Below are 19,858 nucleotides of genomic sequence, written 5' to 3' on the forward strand. Positions count from 1 at the left end.
TACAAACTGCACAAAGTAAATGAGTTACCAAGACTTGAAAGGAAATTCTAGCATTGTTTCTCATAATGAGATCACCAAAACAGCCAGCACAACTATGAGGATAACAGCATGCTAAACAATCAGCAGTATATCATACCTGTTTTACCATTGTGGAGACAATTGTGTAGACTGGTGATTTCAACCTTTTTTCAATTGTGGACCCCTAAAAAATTTTGAATGGAGGTGTGGACCCCTTTGGAAATCTTAGACTTAGGCCCCCAGGGGTTTGCAGACCATAGGTTGAAAATCATCAGTGTAGACTGAATGAGTACTTTGCACTAGAAGGGCCAATAAGGGGTTCTTAGTTTTGTGAAGATGCTTTGTCATATCTTAGATTTTTCATAACCTATTAATAGTGATTGGGGGAGTGATGAAAGATGTTACATAGGGGCTCAGTTAACAATAAGACAAATGTTTTGTACAATTCTTAACCACTTTTGATAGTTGTATGGAAAGATGAATTTCTTCTTTCTCTGTGATGCTAAAAGAGAACTTGTACGTGCCCAGATTGAAGTTCAAGAGGAATCTTGCTTATTCTCTGAGTAGTTTGTGTCTGTTTGCCACATTTGACAAATGTCCTTTGTTTCAGGTGCTCTTCCAAAAATAATCTAATGGTCTTGTACTTAAACAAGCAGGATTTTAGCAAGGGCTAACATCTTGGGAAAAGACTGTTGCACTCATTTTCTTTCCAGGGAGAGGGTTCTTCCTAAAATCTCATCATTTGACCTAGGTAAATGTCTAGCCTGACTAGCTAATTCTCATATCACTTCATTCCTAGGTGTGGTCTCTAATTCAGGAGTTCTCAGCCAGAATTGAGGGATCAGACTCTTAGGTTATGGCTACATCCGAGTTGGCGGTGTGATTGGTATGCCAGCCTATGCTGCAGTGCTTGCTTTAATCTAGCTACAATGGCCAAAAATAGCAGTGAAGACGCAGTAGCACAGGCTTCAGCATGAGCTAGCAATGTGAGTACATACTTAAGGTTCCCATCATGCCTGTACAGCCCACACTGAAACCTGTGCTCCTGTGTCTTCACGGCTATTTTTACTTGTACTAGCTAGATTAAAGCTAGTGTGCATATGCCAACCCATTCTGCAATCTCGCCTTGGACTGAGTTACAGTTATGGGAACTAACTTGTCAGATGTAATACTAGTTTCTTTTTTACATAGCTTGCAAGCAATATCAAATAGACTAAGTGAATTTTCACTTTAATGTACCATGTCAACATCTACCTGACATAAATAGGTCTACAAATTTGAAAAAGAAAATGCACGAGTTGTCTCTATTTTTACCTTAACTTGCTTGATAAACTTCCAGTAGAAAGTCATCAAATACTAAATCAGTCAAAAGATATATTATGGTACTTTGAAACCTTGTATTTCACCACAAATTATAAATGCCAGCTCTCATTTTAAATACTTTTATTAGTGCACACCTGTGCTCCTATCTAAGCTGAATTAATATCTAGCTATGATATTAAACTACAAATTTAAACTGTACAGTGGCATAAAAAGGAAATTTTCCTCAAAAACATCACTAGAAAGTTAGATTTAACGGAACTGAAGTTTATTTCAATTTACAATAGCATCCAGGTTGGTAATATTTTAAGTTTAATTAAAAAATTAAAGTAGAGTTCAAAAATTTTCCTATCATCTTATATTTCTTTGTAAGGAAAAGACTGATGTCAGAGAGGACAGTGAAGATTGGAGAAAATTGATCCTTGAAACAGAAGAAGCTATTTCTCTTAATAAGAAGGATAACACCATTCAGCATGTAGAAGATGTCTGCTATGCTAGGTAAGTATAAGTAGTATGGAAGATATATAAACAAAATTCCTTGGTATAGCTTTTTATATTGTGAATGATTAATTACATTGTGATCTCAGTATAAGTGATTTTTTTCTCTCTTTCATCTATATCCTTTTGGGTTAATGAAAAAACTAAGAATTATAAATTGCTCTCCAAAAGTTCCATACTTAAGTCTCCTGTACTTAGTTGAAGCTGGCTGATCCTTTACTGGCTTCGCTTCAGATTTGATGTAATAAACATGTTGGACAACTTAGTGAATAAAAGGCTAATAGTTCATTTCTGATTGGAAACCAGCAATAAGGTGTGTTTAGAGGTGTTCACCATCTGTGAACTACTATATTTATTTATTGTACTTTACCTGAATGCAGACCAAGAAGATGCAAAGATGCCATAGAGAATATCTTGACGCTTTTAACTAAAATCTCTCTTTTCATGGCAGTTGTAAATAGAAGAACATAGGTAAAATGAATGTGTCCAAACAGTAGTTCAGTAATATAATTAACATTGATACAAAAATTGCAAGAGTGATAACCAATTTCAGTTCTTAACAATTCAGACAATAAACAAATTTTAAGATTAGCATGATATTTTAGATTGAAGTATCATGAATGAAGGGTCCCTTTTAATGTAGGGTAAATTCAGCTAAGCATTCTTGTGGTTTATTGACTTTGAATTTGGGAGCCTAATGTAAGTATCAGAAACCAGTCCATATGTACCTTTTAAATACTAGTTCAGCACTGAAAGGTGATAAAATGTTTAACAGGGTATTGTGTAGGATATTCAAAAGTTGAGGTTCGCACACTAGGTTATGATGCAGATAAAATGTAAAGGTTCCATTTGTCTTTTAAAATTACTGGGACTAATCCCAGTTATATAATCACTGCCATAACTTTATCATAATAAATGTTCAAAACTAGTACTGAAGTATGATTAAAAGTTTTAATCTCTCTCAGGTATAACTAATTGCCAAAGAGGTTGCGTGCTGAAAAATGGCTCTGACCAACAGCAGACTCAAAAATGGGTTAACTAAAAATGTTTTCAAATATTTCACAATTTGTACAAGAGAGTCTTAATCTGAATTTCCAGATTAGTTCTAGTTTTCTTTTAAGCATCTAACTAAGTCTAGGTCATTTAATAACACAATGTTTGCTCCTCTTTCTGCCTCCAAATAGAGCTGGTAGTTGGATAAAAATAGCAAAGAAAAAGTTTGCCTAAACAACTTTAAACTTTTTTTTGAGAGAGAGTTGATCATGGTACTTCTGACAGCTTACATGTTCTGTCTAGATTTTGTTGTTGTTTCTTAACTTTATAATGCCTATGAAGTAACCATTAAACATTTATTTTGAAAGAATAAACAGCTGGGTAGCAGTATAATATATACTGTGCAAATTTGAAATGAATGGCCCCAGAACAAAGTGCATCCATCAAAGGAAAAGAATACTGTTTCTGCAACAAGCTGTATTGAAAAAAGGAAAATGGCTGAAAAATAAATAGTGAACACCTGTGCTGAATAAATTAACCAGCTGGTTGGCAATTTTTCATTTGACCTATCTGAAGGGGTGGCTGTTACAAGGCATTAATAAGACACATTCACTTTGAGATATTCCTTTGTTACTACCATTAATTGATGAATGGTGGTAGATAATATTCAAAATTTACACAACAATTTGCCTGCAGATGTATCCTTTTTGTGAATTAGTAGAAAATTGTCTGCCCAAAGGTTTAATTTGAGTGATTTTTCTTTTTTTATAGACACAGTTGTTACATTATTCAGGGATGGTTATTCCTATAGGAGAGATGTCATGAGTTCGGTTTTATATAAAGGGGCTGGGCTTTTATTATAAAATGAGTAGACCTGAAAATCATACAAATTGAGATGTTCATTAAGGGAGAATTGAATAGATTTTAAAATACGTAAGTACAGTGAAACTTCCTTATATAGTGGAAGTTTGATAAAGTAAACTTCCATTTAGAGTGAGGTAGAATGCTTTGCAAAGTCCAAATTGAACTCGGGTTACAATGAATTTTTGCTTAAAGTGCAATATTTCTGTGACTTCAACTTGAGGCTTCCACAACATCTGCATGTTGACAGAGCAGAACTTCATATGTAAGGATACAGCTAGGATGAAGTAAGACCTTCATTTTAATGTTTAAATAAATATTTATAGCTTATACATTGTTTACACAAACATGATATCCTGTTATACAAATAAATAGCTCAACAATATTGAATTGATTTTAGCAATACAAGTTAGCTGAGATGAATTTTAAAAATATTTTCTAAAGAAAAAAGTCGTCGTACTGTATCATTTAAGATATTGTAGCTAGACATTTAACACTATCTAGAGGAAACAGAATATTGTATAAAAAGTTAATGTAAATCAAAATAAAAATGACACTTGCAGCAAAATCATCATTTCAGCTTTTTCGTGTGAACACTTACGTGTGAATTATTTTCATTTGACTGTTCTAGTACAAGTGTATGTATAAATATTTATGTATATTGTATGTTTATGATGGATTCGGAATATATAATGATATGGTATAAAAGTTTTATTGACATAGGTTGAGAATAGCTGCATTGCGTGTGTGCACTAGAGCCATATGTGACTTTTACAAATGGACCAGAATGAGTGCCTTTCTACCAAACCATACTAGTGTTTATTATGCCCCATTTAATAGAAAAACTATTACCAATTTTGGGGAGTTTCCAATGTGATTAGCTGTTGTTTTTACCACTCAAAATCACGTGTCAGGAGAGATGCGACCACATGTAACCATGCCAGCGCCTCTGCCTGCTGCTTCCTTGCAGTAGCCTTTTCTTCCCAATCCAGAATGGTTTGGAGAAGGGCTTATAAGCCATCCCCTTACGTATGCAGGAGCCAGTAGGTTTACGCTGCACTTCTGTACAACCAATCAGACACAGAATCCTCCTCAAGCCTGTAGAGTGGGGTGTTGCAATCCTTAAAAGTGTCTAGGGTTTTCTTCCAATGCTGACTCTGACAAAGTGCTCCCACCTCTGAGGAAAGAGTTGCATTTTGGTAACTGTGCTGAATACCCCTTGCAATTAAGAGAATTTATATATATATATATAATCTCGATAGCCACTGGAATTATAAACTGTACTCTTGCAGATCACCTTTAAAATCACAGTTCATTAGTTTTCAGCTGAGCTTAAAATGTTTATTCAGGGCCTTAATGGCTTGTGGTAGAAAGATAAAAAGATAATGCAAAATTGTTGCTGAATTTCTTTCACTTATAATGACATTGATTTGATTCATCTCAGTTGGTAGCATAAACTAAAATTTCAAGTTCAAAAGTATTAGTTGCTGAGGTAGACTTCATTGAAGTCCAAGATAAAAAAGACAGATGAGATTAAATGTGGAGTTCTGCTTTATAAAAGGAATTTTAAAGAATTTTTTCATTATGAAAATGAGGAAGACTGAGCAAAATACTTGCTACTTAGGGTGACCTCCCTTCTCTGACCAGGTGGCCTTTACTGTAGGCATATTAGATTAATCAGAACTGTACAAAGACATGCCTTCATTATAATATTTTACTTAAGCTTATTTCCTGATGATTAGATACAACCTAAGTTTAATGGCGTTCTGGGTGCCTGTTTGTATTTGGTTAACAAGTGAACTATACTGCTTTTAAAAAAAAAAAAAAAAAAAAAAAAGTTTTTGATACTTGAGGAGACTGGCCGTTTCCCATGTTCCTATCACCTGAGTGGCTAATTTCCAGGGTTTTGTTAAGGAGATGTTGAGGAAGAAGAATCTATGGCTGCTGGGAGGCAGGGACAGGTTGGGAGTCTGCTTGTGGTGAGTCCTACTTAGTCATGCTTCTTCTCTGCCAGGAACCTTTCTGTTGTTGCTCACTGGTGTTCTTAGTGAGTCTTTCCTATTCTGTTTCTAGGTCCCACCTTATCCTCAACCCATAAATTAGTAGTGAGCAGAATGAGCTTGCAGCAGGAGCCAGGAGCATGGTGGGTTAGACCTAATGTTAACGCAGTAGCCAACAGCTGAAAGCAGGGAGGCTGGGAGAATGAGGCTCTATGCCTACTTGGACAGGTGGTGGCCCTTCAGAAGATAAAAGCACGCGCTAACAGGGAGAAAACTCATGTGGAGGTGGGGATGAGCCACATTTTGTAGGAAGTTTGGGGGCCCAAGGTATGCATGGTACTGATACGAAGCAAGAGTAGAACTTTTCCTTGGGCTTTCCCTAGGTTTACAGAATACACATATCCTGAAAAGGACATTGTTATGGGTCACACATGGTTATTAATGGGTTAATAAATTATTAATAGATGTTATAAATGTGTTACACAAGTAGTGATGGTTATAAGCACATCAAAAACGGTAATAGATTATAAATCATGATTATAAGGTACTTATTGGATTCCATAAGAATCTGACAATTGATTAACTATTTATTCATTAATCCTTTATATTAAAGTCTCATTTATAAATTATTTATAAAGTGACTGAATTGTACATACTTAAGCCCTGAATACAGAAATCTGAACCACATGGGTCTTCAGTGAGACTCCACACTGGAATAAGGGCTGATTTACATAGATCAGATTGCAGGATTAAGGCCAAAAAATATACTGAAAGCTCTTATTTGCCAAAACTTCAGTTCACAATTTTGTATTTCTCCTGAAGAATTGATAGAATCAGTCATAATATTGCTACTCAAATCAAGAATGCCTTATTCTGAGAGTAGTCCCTTTGTCTTAAATTACTTTGATTTTCAAATATCTTCAGTGACTTAGGCTTTCCAATAGGTTTTTGTATCCATATAAAAACATTTCAGATTACCTTTCAGTATCTGTTTATTTTTAATATCACACTCCTTGTTGTTGTTCTATTTTGGAAACTAACATCTGCTGCATTGTTTATCATGTTGAGAGTTTTAAGAGTTACTTGTTCTGTTAATTTGCCCGGTCTCTTTTGTTTTTTTATGCAAAATAAGAATACAGATATGGAGTCTGCAAGTCTACTATTTGATATATTAAAGTAACCCACATGAGTAATAGCTTTATAATCAGAGAACCAGAGTAGTTCAGCTGATCCAAATAAGACACCTGATTTGGATCAGTCAGATGAATCTAACAGCTTTCATGAAAGGGCTGCTAACATTTTCCATTCCTTGCAGTAACTCATCATGTTGCTGGAAATAAGTTCAGTTTTAAGACTATTTTAAAGACTCTTTTTGTGTTTTAATCAGTCAGGATTTAGCTGAAGATGTTAAAGAAGCTGGTGCATTGTCAAAGCTGCCTGCCTTTGGAGCTTCTGATACTAGCGAGGCTGCTCAGGAGTCTGAAAAAGAGTGCCTGCCTGTGGAAAGCCAGTCATTAGGGACCGAGAGCTGTGAAATATCTCCAGAAAGTGTTACGTGCAATGATCCGGAGAGTATGACAGAAAGGAAGGATGCAGAAATGACCTCTGAGAGAGAGAACCTCTGTGATGCAACTTTTGACCAGTCTGCTTTGGAAACAGGAAAAACAGATAATGTATCAACTGTAGAAGCTGCTGCCTTGGACCCAAAGAAAATTACTTACACGCAAATTGTTAAAGAAGGCAGGAGATTTAATATTGATTTAGTTTCCAAGGTAGGAACTAATTGACTTTCTTCATAAAAATACATTTACTTCATTAAAAAAATTGAATATACTTTGTGGACATTTAAGGGTTTAACAAGGTGATCATAACATCACTGGGGAAAAGAATTTGGGCTCTAAAGTGGTGTACATGTTATACTTTCTTTTAAAATGTCTGTTCAGCAACACATCACAATGTGGTCTTGAAGGCCTGGGTGTTTTAAACTAAGGAAACCAAAAATATTAGTTTAGAAGTAAAGCTGTAAAAGCATATTTCCCTGTAATTGAGAACTCAAGTCAGAGGTCTAAAACTGTTTTCTGACTGCAATATTTAAGATAAAAAGGAACAAAGCTATATTTAGCAACAGAAGTTCATCTAAATGAGAACTTCACAATTTTTCAAGATGCAGAGTATTTTTCATATCCAGCATATGGAGTTATTTTAAGCACACTTTCCTGAACCCCAGAAATTGCTCCTTTGAAGCCGTCCTGGTTCTTCATTAACAAGTATTTATTAGAGAATTTTTAGTTTTCATGCCATTGACACAGTGGATTGTAGTAACGTGCCTATTGAAAAATATTAGAGGCAATTAGTCCTTAATATAACAATTAAGCTGAGTGAAGCTGTGTGTTCATCATTGTTCTGAATTCCTGCTCTTGTAGTGTTTTTAATTAGAACACAGAGTTACTTCTCAAAACCAGGCTCTTTGCTCTTTGGCTACTTCACAGTATATGTACAGTATACATAAAGTTATAGAAAAATGTTTGCTTTTATGTTGACTTCAGTGAGCTTTGGATCACATCCATAGTGTGTGTAGGAGATGTTTCCTAATTCAGAAACTGAATTTTATTATTCAATATTGGGAGCTGGAAAATAAACAATTTCTTCAATAACATAATAAAAGCTTAGTAAAAATTACAAAAAAACATTTTTTGCTAGATTCTCAGCACTTCAAATGCAGATTTCCCCATTATGTGCTGTCACAATGATATTTAAGGTTCTATAATTAACAATTTACGGTAACTAAAATAGAGAATATTGTTTTATAGAGCACATTGGTCTAGGCATTGGGATATATGACGTAAAATATTGGCAAATATATTGCAGATAATGCTAATTTCACAAAATTCCAGAGCTCATAATTGACAGGCAGTGGGCACACGAGAGCACCCAACTGTCTCAATTGGATCTCTAGGGGGACATACACAAGCAAGGGAGAAACACCTGAACAGATAACATCTCAAGAATGATCTAAAGGTAGGATACAGTGTAGGACAAATGAAGGTAGAATAAAAGGAGCAAAACAAAGGTAGAAGAAATGGTCTGGCAGAGGAAGACATAAGGAGTAAGGGCAACAAAACGCTATGGTAAATCTCAGCTGTTCACATTTGGCATTGAGACTCTTTAAGACTGTCCCAGGCTGCCCAAGGTAGTGTTCCAGTAGACCTTTATCTTGAAAAGGAATCATTAAAACTCACTCCAAAGGCGTGGCTCTTCAGAACTTGAAATCTGAGATGGCAGCCAGGATTTTTGCATCTCCTATGGAACTTGACAAATTTCTGCACTCAGGGTCACAAAACTTTTAGAATGATAGCACTGTATATGTAATTTTCTCCAGTGGGGCATTACTTTTACTAGTGGTTACATTCATGTCCTCCCAACAGTGTGCAATAAATTTCTAGGTTATACAAAGAGTAAAACAAAGCGGGTTATAAGGTTTTATGGCTAAATATGGCTAGCTTCATTCAGCAATTGAATGAAATAAAAGCAGGGACTAAGCTTTTGAAAAACTTGAAGGAATTTTTTAATTAGAGGGGACATGCATTTTGGGGAATATGACACACAATTATATTTAACTCATAGAGGAGAGACATAAATAACAATTGTTTACTCAAGAAAAGGAAGAAATGCCAAATTATGTTTGGAAATAGATTGTTAAATAAAATTTTAGGGAAGCATGATGCGTGATACAGAGAGTGCACATTTTCTATGTAGTAATAATAGGCTGTTCAGGACCTGAGTCTAATGTTTACTTAAAAGTTCCTTTAGGGTTGTATTTACCTAATCAACATTTGATCAGAGAAAACCAATTTCATATTTTTTTACTTTTATTCAAGAATATAAGGAACTGTAAAGTTAACTAATTTATTATACTTCCCTAAAGCAGTAAATAATATGAGAAACCGATTAAGAGTACAATGTAAATCAAGCAGCGGAGAGTCCTGTGGCACCTTATAGACTAACAGACGTATTGGAGCATGAGCTTTTGTCTGTTAGTCTGCTCCAATACGTCTGTTAGTCTATAAGGTGCCACAGGACTCTTTGCTGCTTTTACAGATCCAGACTAACACGGCTACCCCTCTGATACTTGAATGTAAATCAAATTAGTCAAATCAAGGAGTTAACCATAGTACAAATTAAAATTCTTTAATTAGAAAGAAAACCATTTGAGAACAACAATTGGTCAAATCATTACATGAGCATAATCAGTAATAAAATCACAAAATTAAGATAACACCAAGGATAGGCTAAGTAAATTGTTCAATCTCTATGTAGTTTATTTAGTAGCTTACTTTCTTTTGGGGATACAATAGAGGTTAAGGTTGGAATAATCACACATCCCAGGCAACCTCTAGTAATCTGTGTTAAGATTTGCTTTCAGCCTAGGTTGTACTATAGGGCTATATGTTCATGTCTGTGCTGTATGGTAAACTGAGTCTATGGGGCCCGTGTTTGGGGACTCTGTTGCCAAGCTTCACTCAGGCGTCTACTCTGCATTGTAAACCTAGGTTTATGGTTGCTGGACCCAGGTCTCATAACCATGCAAACGTTCATACAGCACTATACAGACCATCTGTCTTGGGTCTGCTGCTTGAGCTGTGTTGACACTGCAAAATGAAAGGGGTTGGACCCAAGTTGCATTGGGATTGCAGGCCTGAGTGAGACTGATTTGTGTGTGGATCATAGGGGGCTTGGGCTTAAAACAGTCTGAGGGTAACTGTGCTGTGTAGACATACTATTACTAGCCACACATACATTCTCCACCCCCATCCCTCCAAAAAAACAGTTGACAAGTCTTTTTTGGCAGGCTTCCCTGCATAGGTATTCAGGTATCCAGTTAAGGAAACAAAAAGATAAGTTACTTGGGGGGGAAGGGGGTTTTTCTCTTCGGCTCACTTGCTTTGTGGAGCTTCAGCATCAGTTAGGAATAGCAGTTCTGGGGACCTGTCTTCTCTCTCAAGTACAGTCATGCTTGTGGACATCATCCTCTGGTCAACTGGCTGGTCTGCAATATCAATGCTGGTTTTGGTGGGAGGAAAAGTAGGGAAATAAGCCATCTTTATCATTATGGTGACCTTGGAGAGCGCACACTTCCTTGTATACTTACCCTTTTAAGGGTGAAATTCAGGCTGGTATAATCCCACAAGACCTCTGTGTATCAGACATTTCAAACCCCAATTGCATTATCTAATCCTGGTCAAGTGAAGTCATTCTGACCTTTGGTCCATCTTTCAGCCCTCCTTTCTAAGGTACTGCTTCTTTGTCACGTCCACAAATCCATATATTTTTCCCAAGCAACCAATAATGGGAATAACAAGAGAGGATGACTTGATCCAGGTAAGGGGAGTTGAGGTAATTCTGGTGAACAGTCAGGGCTCCTATATGGTTTTTTTTGAACATTAAGGCCTGGCCACTTTCCTGGTCATAACTTTGACTTAGAAAAGTTGTTCATTATCCATTCACATATCTCATGATTACACTTTCTCAAGACGTATGAGATCTTATGACCACAATAAGAAATTACCGATCTGTCACCCTTTCTGGGGAATTGTGTGAAAGGTTATTTTGTTCTGCAAAGCTCGAAGCTGCCTCAAAAGTAAATCCTGTTAACATAACTTCAATTTGCCATATTTTAAACAAGTTTAATGTCTACATTACTATGGGCCTATACGTCCTACATATAAATAAAAATTCACCCTTACACTAATTGACTCAATATCACCAAAAGGATTAAGACTGAAAAATTCTCATGGCTCTTTGATAATTCCTGATATAAGGGAAAAATAATTATCTACATAAAGCAAGATAACTGTGTCTGTCCGTAAGTTTTGATCTTCAGAAGAGGGCAAAAGGAAAGAAACTTGAACTTCTTTTCATCATTTTACAATTTACACCTACAGAAATGTAACTTTAATTTAGGCATCAGGTTTCTATGGTATTTTAACAGCTTGAAAACACAAGTAAATCAGGACAAATGTGTGTTCAACATCAAATGAGATCATAGCCTCTTCTGCTATAGAAAGCAGCAATGCAGTACTAAATTGCTAATTATTTGTATTGCATTAGTAGAGGTCCTAATAGAGAGAGGGCCCCATTGTGCTAGGTGCTATACAGACATCTAAAGCATGGTCTAGAGCAGGGGCTCCCAAACTTGGTTCGCGGCTTATTCAGGGTAAGCCCCTGGCGGGCCATGAGACGCTTTGTTTACCTAAGCATGGTGAATAGCGACCACTGGGAGCTGCGAGCAGCTGTATCTGTGGATACTCAGGTAAACAAAGCGTCTCGTGGCCTGCCAGGGGCTTACCCTGAACAAGCTGTGAACCAAGCTTGGGAACCCCTGGTCTAGGGAGAGAGTTAAATTTAAGATGACACCCAAGTCACGGGTCTGAGTGCTGTGGAGCACGTTTTTGGTCATGGTAGTAGGAGAGAAGGGAGAGCTTAAAGAGGAAAAAATAAGGTGCTCACGTTTGGCTATGTTGATTTTTGCGCTGCTCACTGGCCATTCATGAGGTATTAAAAAGGTGAGCCTGAAATGCAGGGCTGGACAGAAGAAGATGGACTTGGAGCCAGAAAAGGGGTTGATTTGTTAACCAGTATAAAGATAACTCTGTAAGTGGATAAGATCTCCCAGTGAGAGGCTGTGAAGGGAGAAAAAGAGGTGGCCTTGGACAGAGCCTGGTATATCTTTCAAATCCCAAGTGACTAGAGCAGAAGACCATTTCTATAGCTGTTCTGATGATGTAGAAAGGCAAACAAAATGCAAAGGAATGTCCAGAACTTTTACTGAAATACAACAGTGTTATCTGGTAGCCAGCAGTCCCTGTGCAGTACAGATGAGAGCTTCCCCATGCACTGAACCTGATATGCTGATTTCACCAAACCAATAAAACCATATCACTGTTGGGTAGGAACATACTTTCTTATGGGATGCCATCCTTCAGCTACTTTTGTGTGTCTCATCCCTCCCACTGATAAAACGTTCTTATTCTGGAGTCTTTGTATTTCTTCATATCCTCCTATTTCACAGTACTTACTTATAAGCAATTATCGGAAAGAGGCTATCAATCTGATATGACTGAGGTAACTGTTTCGTTTTGATGTAAGTGCTTGGTTTTTCTTTATCCTCAGGTATTTTATTTTCTTGATTTCTACAGCTGCTCTATTCCCGGGGACTATTAATTGACCTCCTAACTAAGTCTAATGTTAGCCGATACGCGGAGTTCAAAAATGTCACCAGGATTCTTGCATTTCAAGAAGGAAGAGTGGAACAGGTACTGTAGAAGAATGCACTATATAAGTTGAATCAATTCTTTCTTAAATATAAATGAGTTGAAATTGATATTCATGAGATGTTTTGGAGCTGTTTGTTAGAGACATTTTCCAGGAAAAATACTGTTTGCTCTCTGGTGTGATAAGCAGGTACTTCTATTGTCTCACTTCATCAATTAAATGTTAGGATATTGTTCCGCTGAAAGAAGCATGTGGAACTGAGTAGACTACTGCCTTAGATCTTAAGATCACATCAAACTACTATTGACTCAGCAGTTAAATCTCAGAAAAAAAGCCAATTTTAAGTTTTCAGTCTACAGAGCTAGATTTGATCTGTCATTTGCTCCTGGTTAGGAGGGAAATGCCATTGGTCTAATAATGGCAACAGGAGTTATTTGGCAAAGTTAAGAAAAGTTGTTTATATTTAACTATCTCTGCAGTCAGCAAAGATGCCATTGAAGGTGATGGGAAATAAAGAAAAACAAAAACAAAGTATTGGGATATTCTGGTTATTGGGACTACATGAATTTTAAAATGCTCAGCAGGTAATCAATATAACAAATAATCTCTTTCCTTTCTTCCCTTTGAAAAACTATTAAAATATTATTTTCCAGGTACCTTGTTCCAGAGCAGATGTCTTCAACAGCAAAAAGCTCACTATGGTGGAAAAGAGAATGCTAATGAAATTTTTGACATTTTGTTTGGACTATGAACAACATCCCGATGAATACCAAGGTAGTGCGTTTCACTGAAAAGTTACACAGCTGTGTGTTCATTCAGTTACCTGTAGTTTTGATAGTGCTGCTGTGTTTTCACCCTATTTACTTTTATGGATTAAGTTTCAAAGTATGTTTTGACCTTTTCACTTCAATATTAAATTCTGCTTCTCAAACTCCCACTCCTTTATTTTTTTCAATTTCACTTATTTTTTCCCCCCTTTTTTCCATAGTATATTGCTGCTGGTTTGCAAAATGTTATAAAGTAACTTTTTACTGAGGTATTTGCTAACATGATATGCTATACATGAATTTTTCTCTTTTGGATAATGCATACATCTTATTTTTGATAATTTGAATTGGATTTTGGATTTTGTGACTATCTGGAAGCTACTGAAGGTGTCAAAGGATGTAGTGATATGCTCTCCAATTCTGGAATGTGAGAGTAGTTTGCCTGAGGCATTCTGTGCCCTCTAAAGTTTAGGGGCTGAGTTAGAAAATATGTGGAAAATAAAATGGCAACAGTAAAAAGAGGAAGTTAAAACATTACAAAGATTTCAGAGACTGAAGAATCCAGGTGCCTTAATAGACAACAGAAAATGTAAAATGGCTTTGCTTTTGAGCAAAGGAAGTATTTGAGTACATTAGTCACACTGGAATGTGTTTAAGGGAGGGTGAGTGTATTTGGAGTTGCTTTGGCTGAATATGACCATTGGATTGGGTGGCAGAAATGATAGCAGGCAAGACGCCAAGCACGTGCCAGAAAAAAGAGAATTGGTCAATATAGATAATGAAATGATAAAACTAGCAGAGGGAAATATGTGACGGACTAGTGATGAACTCTGAGAGATCCTGAAGGTAAAAACTCATTAGGCCAAAGTGCTTTATAGATTACAGGCAATTTCAGGTTTGCTGCTGGTGGAAGAAATAGAGGTGCTCAGAGAAAGAATATAAGGTGGTATTTAGAAAATTTATTAGGTACCAAAAAGGAGACACCACATCAATTTTAGATGCAATTCATTGATTCATATACTGGCATGACATTAGATTTATTTTACTTCCAGAGATGGTAACACAGACTTTGTTACCAGATTTTAAAGCCGCCCTTGAAATAATTGGATATATTTTTAGTTAAACTTAACTAATTGAAATTTTTGAGAAGTTTTAAAGCTGCTCCTCTTGAGAACATTATATTCATTTTGGAGGGCAGCTTTCCAATGGGGAGTGCATGGAATTTTTTTAAAAGCTTTTTCTCTAAAATGTAATATTATATAGGAAGCCTAAAATGGAGAAAGGCTGAGCTACCTTTTTTTATAAAGACAATACAATAAAAGAAAATGTAGTGTATTTTATGATTTGTTGCATTGCTATACATAGGTAGTAAAATATATTTGTAATAAAACAGTGGCTGAAGCTCAAATAGAAAATATCCTTTTGTAATATTTGTCATTGCACTGTAGAAAATGTCTGAATTATAGTCCTGAATTTTGAAATGACCAGAATAAGCCTAAGAAAAGAGACTTCTTAATTATATAGAATGACATGAGTAGCTGAAATACAGCAGGTGCCATTTAAAAGAAAAAGAAAAATGTATTAACCATGGTAATTAAATTTAGCCCAATATTTGAATTTTCTATTTTAAGTATGAGAAGTGTTGCAGGCATGCTGTATCTGCATTTCAGATAGCTTCTTAAGGACTTGTGTATCTGCAAGTGCATCAACAATAATTTTTAAAAAAGGAAAGTAAATCCTAATCATCTGCTCTTCATTCCCTGGTACATCCCATCTCCACTCAGTTGTTGCTTTTTTATGAATAATAAATCAGCCATTTACAATATATTCCAAGTGTTCAGCATTCAGGATTAAAATGCTGTTCTAAGGGCTTGTATACTTTAACTACACCCATATAATTAAAATGTTACAACACTCACATCTCCCAAGTGATGCAACTTGTTTCAAGATGCCTCATCCCACTTGAGCTTATCCTTTTCCCTTATGGGAATAAGCTATACTAGTGTAAAGGCACCTTTATGCTGCTATAACTGTCCATACTAGGGGTTGTACCAATTTCACTGTTTTGGTAAAAAACTGTATCCCTAATAGAAATAGCCAAATTGTACAAAAATTATATTTAGATCAGGCCTAACTCATTGAATAGATGACAACATTTTTAGGTGTGTCACTACTACTCTGTTCTCGTAAAACCTTCCAGACTACTGGAGTCTCTTCACAGGCAGCGGATTTCTGTCATTCTTAAAAGTTAATTTTTTATGAGATTCTTTTTTAATTCAAAGTCAAGGCTGACAATCCATTTTTAACTTCCGTCGTTTGGCTTACCCATTTCCAATCAGACACATTGAAAAATTAAGTTGTCATTACTAAACTGTAATATTTTCTTTTGTGTTCACCTTTTAAAAATATTTAAATGTAGGAATGTTTCTTTTAATTGGAACTGTACTAGGAGAAAAATTGCAGTGTTACAATTCAAGTAAAGGATACAATTTATTTTTTTTCTGTAACAGATTACAAGGAATGTACATTTTCAGAATACTTGAAAACCCAGAAATTAACATCTAACTTGCAGCACTTTATTCTGCATTCTATTGCAATGGTGTCGGAGGCTGACAGTGACACCATAGATGGGCTCAAGGCAACAAAGCACTTTCTTCAGTGTCTTGGCCGCTATGGCAATACACCCTTTTTGTTTCCTTTGTATGGTCAAGGAGAGATCCCACAATGCTTCTGCAGGTAAGCAGGACTTTTTATATTTTTATAGTAAATTTAATATCTAATACTAACTCATTTCTGTAGACTTGTAATAACATCACTTTTGTTTACCTTGTATTTTTGTAGACTAGAAAATTCTCAAATATTCTTACACTTTTTTGAAGAGATTTCTTCTTTTAGAGCAGTGTAGCATTGAACAGGCCATTTCAGTGTGACTGTTTAGAAGAAGGGGGTAAAAGTTCATCTGTTTTTAAAAAGCAGAAATTAAGATTCTGGTAAGTTAAATATTATGGCATACATTTAACAAGGACTGACTGTAAGTAGAACTTTTTGACTGGCTATCAATGATGGGCCAGCCATGGCAATAATACCCAGTAAATGTGCTACATTACCTTTTTTATTTGTACATACATTTTCAAAATAGTATTAAGTCACTTCAAGCACTGCATTTGTAAAAGGGATCCCATTACACTTGTTGGTAGTGTGACGGGTTCGGTCGCAGAGACCGCTTTGGGATTGTCACCTGATGTGCTGAAATTACCTCTGAGCCCGTTTTCCCTGCCAGCCTGGGACTCCAGAACCCTGTCTTGTTGAGCCACACACTAGTCTGCTGCAACACAGACCCAGGGTCTAGTCCACACCCCCAAAGCTGCAGACTTAACTGCAAACAGCTCAGCAGGTTACCTGTCTCCAGTACCCAGTTCCCAATGGGATCCAAACCCCAAATAAATCTGTTTTACTCTGTATAAAGCTTATCCAGGGTAAATTCATAAATTGTCCGCCCTCTATAACACTGAGAGATATGCACAGCTGTTTACTCCCCCAGGTATTAATCACTTCCTCTGGGCTTATTAATAAACAAAAGTGATTTTATTAAGTATAAAAAGTAGGATTTAAGTGATTTCAAGTAATAACAGCCAGGACAAAGTCACAAAGCAAAATAAAACAAAACATGCAAGTCTAAGCCTAATACATTAAGAAACTGATTACAGATAATATCTCACCCTCAAAGATGTTCCAATAAGTTCCTTCCTAGTCTGGGCCTAATCCTTTCCCCTGGTACAGTCCTTGTTAGTTCCACCAGACCTCTTAGGTGGTAAGCAGGGCTTTTCTCGTGACTGGCCGCCTCTTTTGTCCTGCTTCCCCCCCTTTTATAGCTTTGGCACAAGGCGGGAATTTTCTGTCTGTGCTTGTCGTCTCTTCCCCTCCCTCCCCCCAATCAATGGAAAAGTAGAAGGATTAAGATGGATTCCAGGATTGTGTGACGTGGTCACATGTCACTGTAAGACACCTAGTCTCCATTCTTCCTGGGTTGGCCCACACATACACAGGAAGGTTTGCAGGTAAATAAACAATTTACAGCCAATTGTCCTAGTCAATTGGGGACATCAATATTCTAAACCACCATTAATGGCCCACACTTTGCATAATTACAATAGGACCTAAGTTACACTTCATATTTCAAGCTTTAGATACAAGAATTATGCATGCATACAAATAGGAGGAATATATTCAGTAGGTTATAGCCTTTGTTATAATACCTTACAAGAGACCTTTTGCATAAAGCATATTCCAGTTACATCATATTCACACTCATAAGCATATTTCCATAAAATATATGGAGTGCAGCGTCACAGGTAGGTTAAAGGAATTTGCACTTCAGTCCTCCACACACTTAACTTGAGGTGAGACAGTTGACAGAAAGTACTGTGATGGGTTGAATCACAGAACCCCCCCTTGGGAGCTGCCACCTGATGTGCCAAGACTATTTCTGCTCCTGCTTTCCCTGCCAGCTCGGGATCCCAGCACCCTGTCCTCCTGAGCCAGACACGCCCGTCTGCTCCAACAAAGCCCCAGGGTCTGAATTACTTGCCCCAAAGATGCAGAGTTAACTGAAAGCAGCTTACAGAAGTGTTCTTGTCTTTAACACTCAGATGCTCAACTCCCAATGGGGTCTAAACCCAAATAAATCCGTTTTACCCTGTATAAAGCTTATACAGGGTAAACTTATGAATTGTTCGCCCTCTATAACACTGATAGAGGGGTATGCACAGCTGTTTGCCCCCATACTCTGGGTTAATTAATAAGTAAAAAGTGATTTTATTAAATACAGAAAGTAGGATTTAAGTGGTTCCAGGTAGTAACAGACAGAACACAGTAAGTCACCAAGCAAAATAAAGTAAAACATGCAAATCTATGTCTCATCAAACTGAATACAGATAACCTCATCCTTAGAGATGCTTCAGTAAGTTTTTTTTCCTCAGACTGGACACCTTCCAGGCCTGGGCACAATTCTTTCCCCAGTACAGCTCTTGTTCCAGCTCAGGTGGTTGGTAGGGGATTCTTCATGATGGCTCTCCCCTTTTTCCTGTTCCACCTACTTATATATCTTTTGCATAAGGCAGGAATCCTTTGTCCCTCGGGGTTCCCACCCCCACGCCCCCTTCTCAGTGGAAAAGCACCAGGTTAAAGATGGATTACAGTTCAGGTGACATGATCACATGTCACTGTAAGACTTCATTACCCACTTACCAGCACACAGGTTTACAGGAAGACTGACAGGTAGAACAGAGCCATTTGCAGTCAATTGTCCTGGTTAATGGGAGTCAAGATTCCAAACCACCATTAATGGCCCACACTTTGCATAATTACATTAGGCCCTCAGTTATATTTCATATTTCTAGTTTTAGATAAGAGTGGTACATTTATACAAATAGGATGATCACACTCAGTAGATTATAAACTTTGTAATGATACCTTACAAGAGACCTTTTGCATGAAGCATATTCCAGTTACATTAGCATATTTTCGTAAAATCATATAGAATGCAACATCACAGTACTCTGCCCTTTGTGTCTGTTTGATAATTGCTTACTAGATAGCCTTTTCATATTGAATATTTGGGGTCATGCAATGACAATATAATATGAAGAACACAGTTATCAGCTGATAGTCATGATTATTGAAATGAATGAAGATTCCACAAAGACACATGAAAGTTAATAATTATTTCTGTATTGGTAATTTCCTAGATGCGTAATTAGAATAAAAATAAGTCTGGTGACTATGCAAGAAGGCTAATATGCACTTTCAGTTTGGTTCTTGGGCCAATATCAGCTTCTTCAAAAACAGCTGTAAGAATTCTTTCATAATCACTATTGTTGCCTGATTTTGGAGGTTAATATTATTATGTTAGATTAATTGGTGAGCCTATAACCCATATTTGATCAGAAGATAAGGTTCTTGTCCCAGAATCAGGCTACACAGAGTTTGCAAGGACTCTCTGGATGTATGACCAGGATGTTCACACTGAGACAAATGTAAGCTTAAAGATTTTTTTTATTGAGATAAATGGAATAGTAATCACATGGTAAAATAATCAGAATTAAAAGACAATAATATTGTTCTAAAGGT

The 19,858-nt window shown here is 36.6% G+C and overlaps 1 protein-coding gene across 1 annotated transcript in view; it reads left to right on the forward strand.

The window, feature by feature from the left end:
- CHM (CHM Rab escort protein) overlaps nt 1-16,669 on the forward strand; it is a 64,041-nt gene extending 47,372 nt beyond the window's left edge. The window contains exons 4-8 of the mRNA XM_065556494.1: nt 1,712-1,836; nt 7,078-7,462; nt 12,887-13,003; nt 13,616-13,736; nt 16,240-16,669. Of these exons, the coding sequence (XP_065412566.1) occupies nt 1,712-1,836; nt 7,078-7,462; nt 12,887-13,003; nt 13,616-13,736; nt 16,240-16,469 (978 nt within the window). The 3' untranslated portion in view covers nt 16,470-16,669. The remainder of the gene's footprint in view (nt 1-1,711; nt 1,837-7,077; nt 7,463-12,886; nt 13,004-13,615; nt 13,737-16,239) is intronic.
- Nucleotides 16,670-19,858: the final 3,189 nt, after the last annotated feature.

The sequence above is a fragment of the Chrysemys picta genome, chromosome 9 (assembly GCF_011386835.1).
Source record: "Chrysemys picta bellii isolate R12L10 chromosome 9, ASM1138683v2, whole genome shotgun sequence".
In the NCBI taxonomy this organism is placed as follows: domain Eukaryota; kingdom Metazoa; phylum Chordata; order Testudines; family Emydidae; genus Chrysemys; species Chrysemys picta.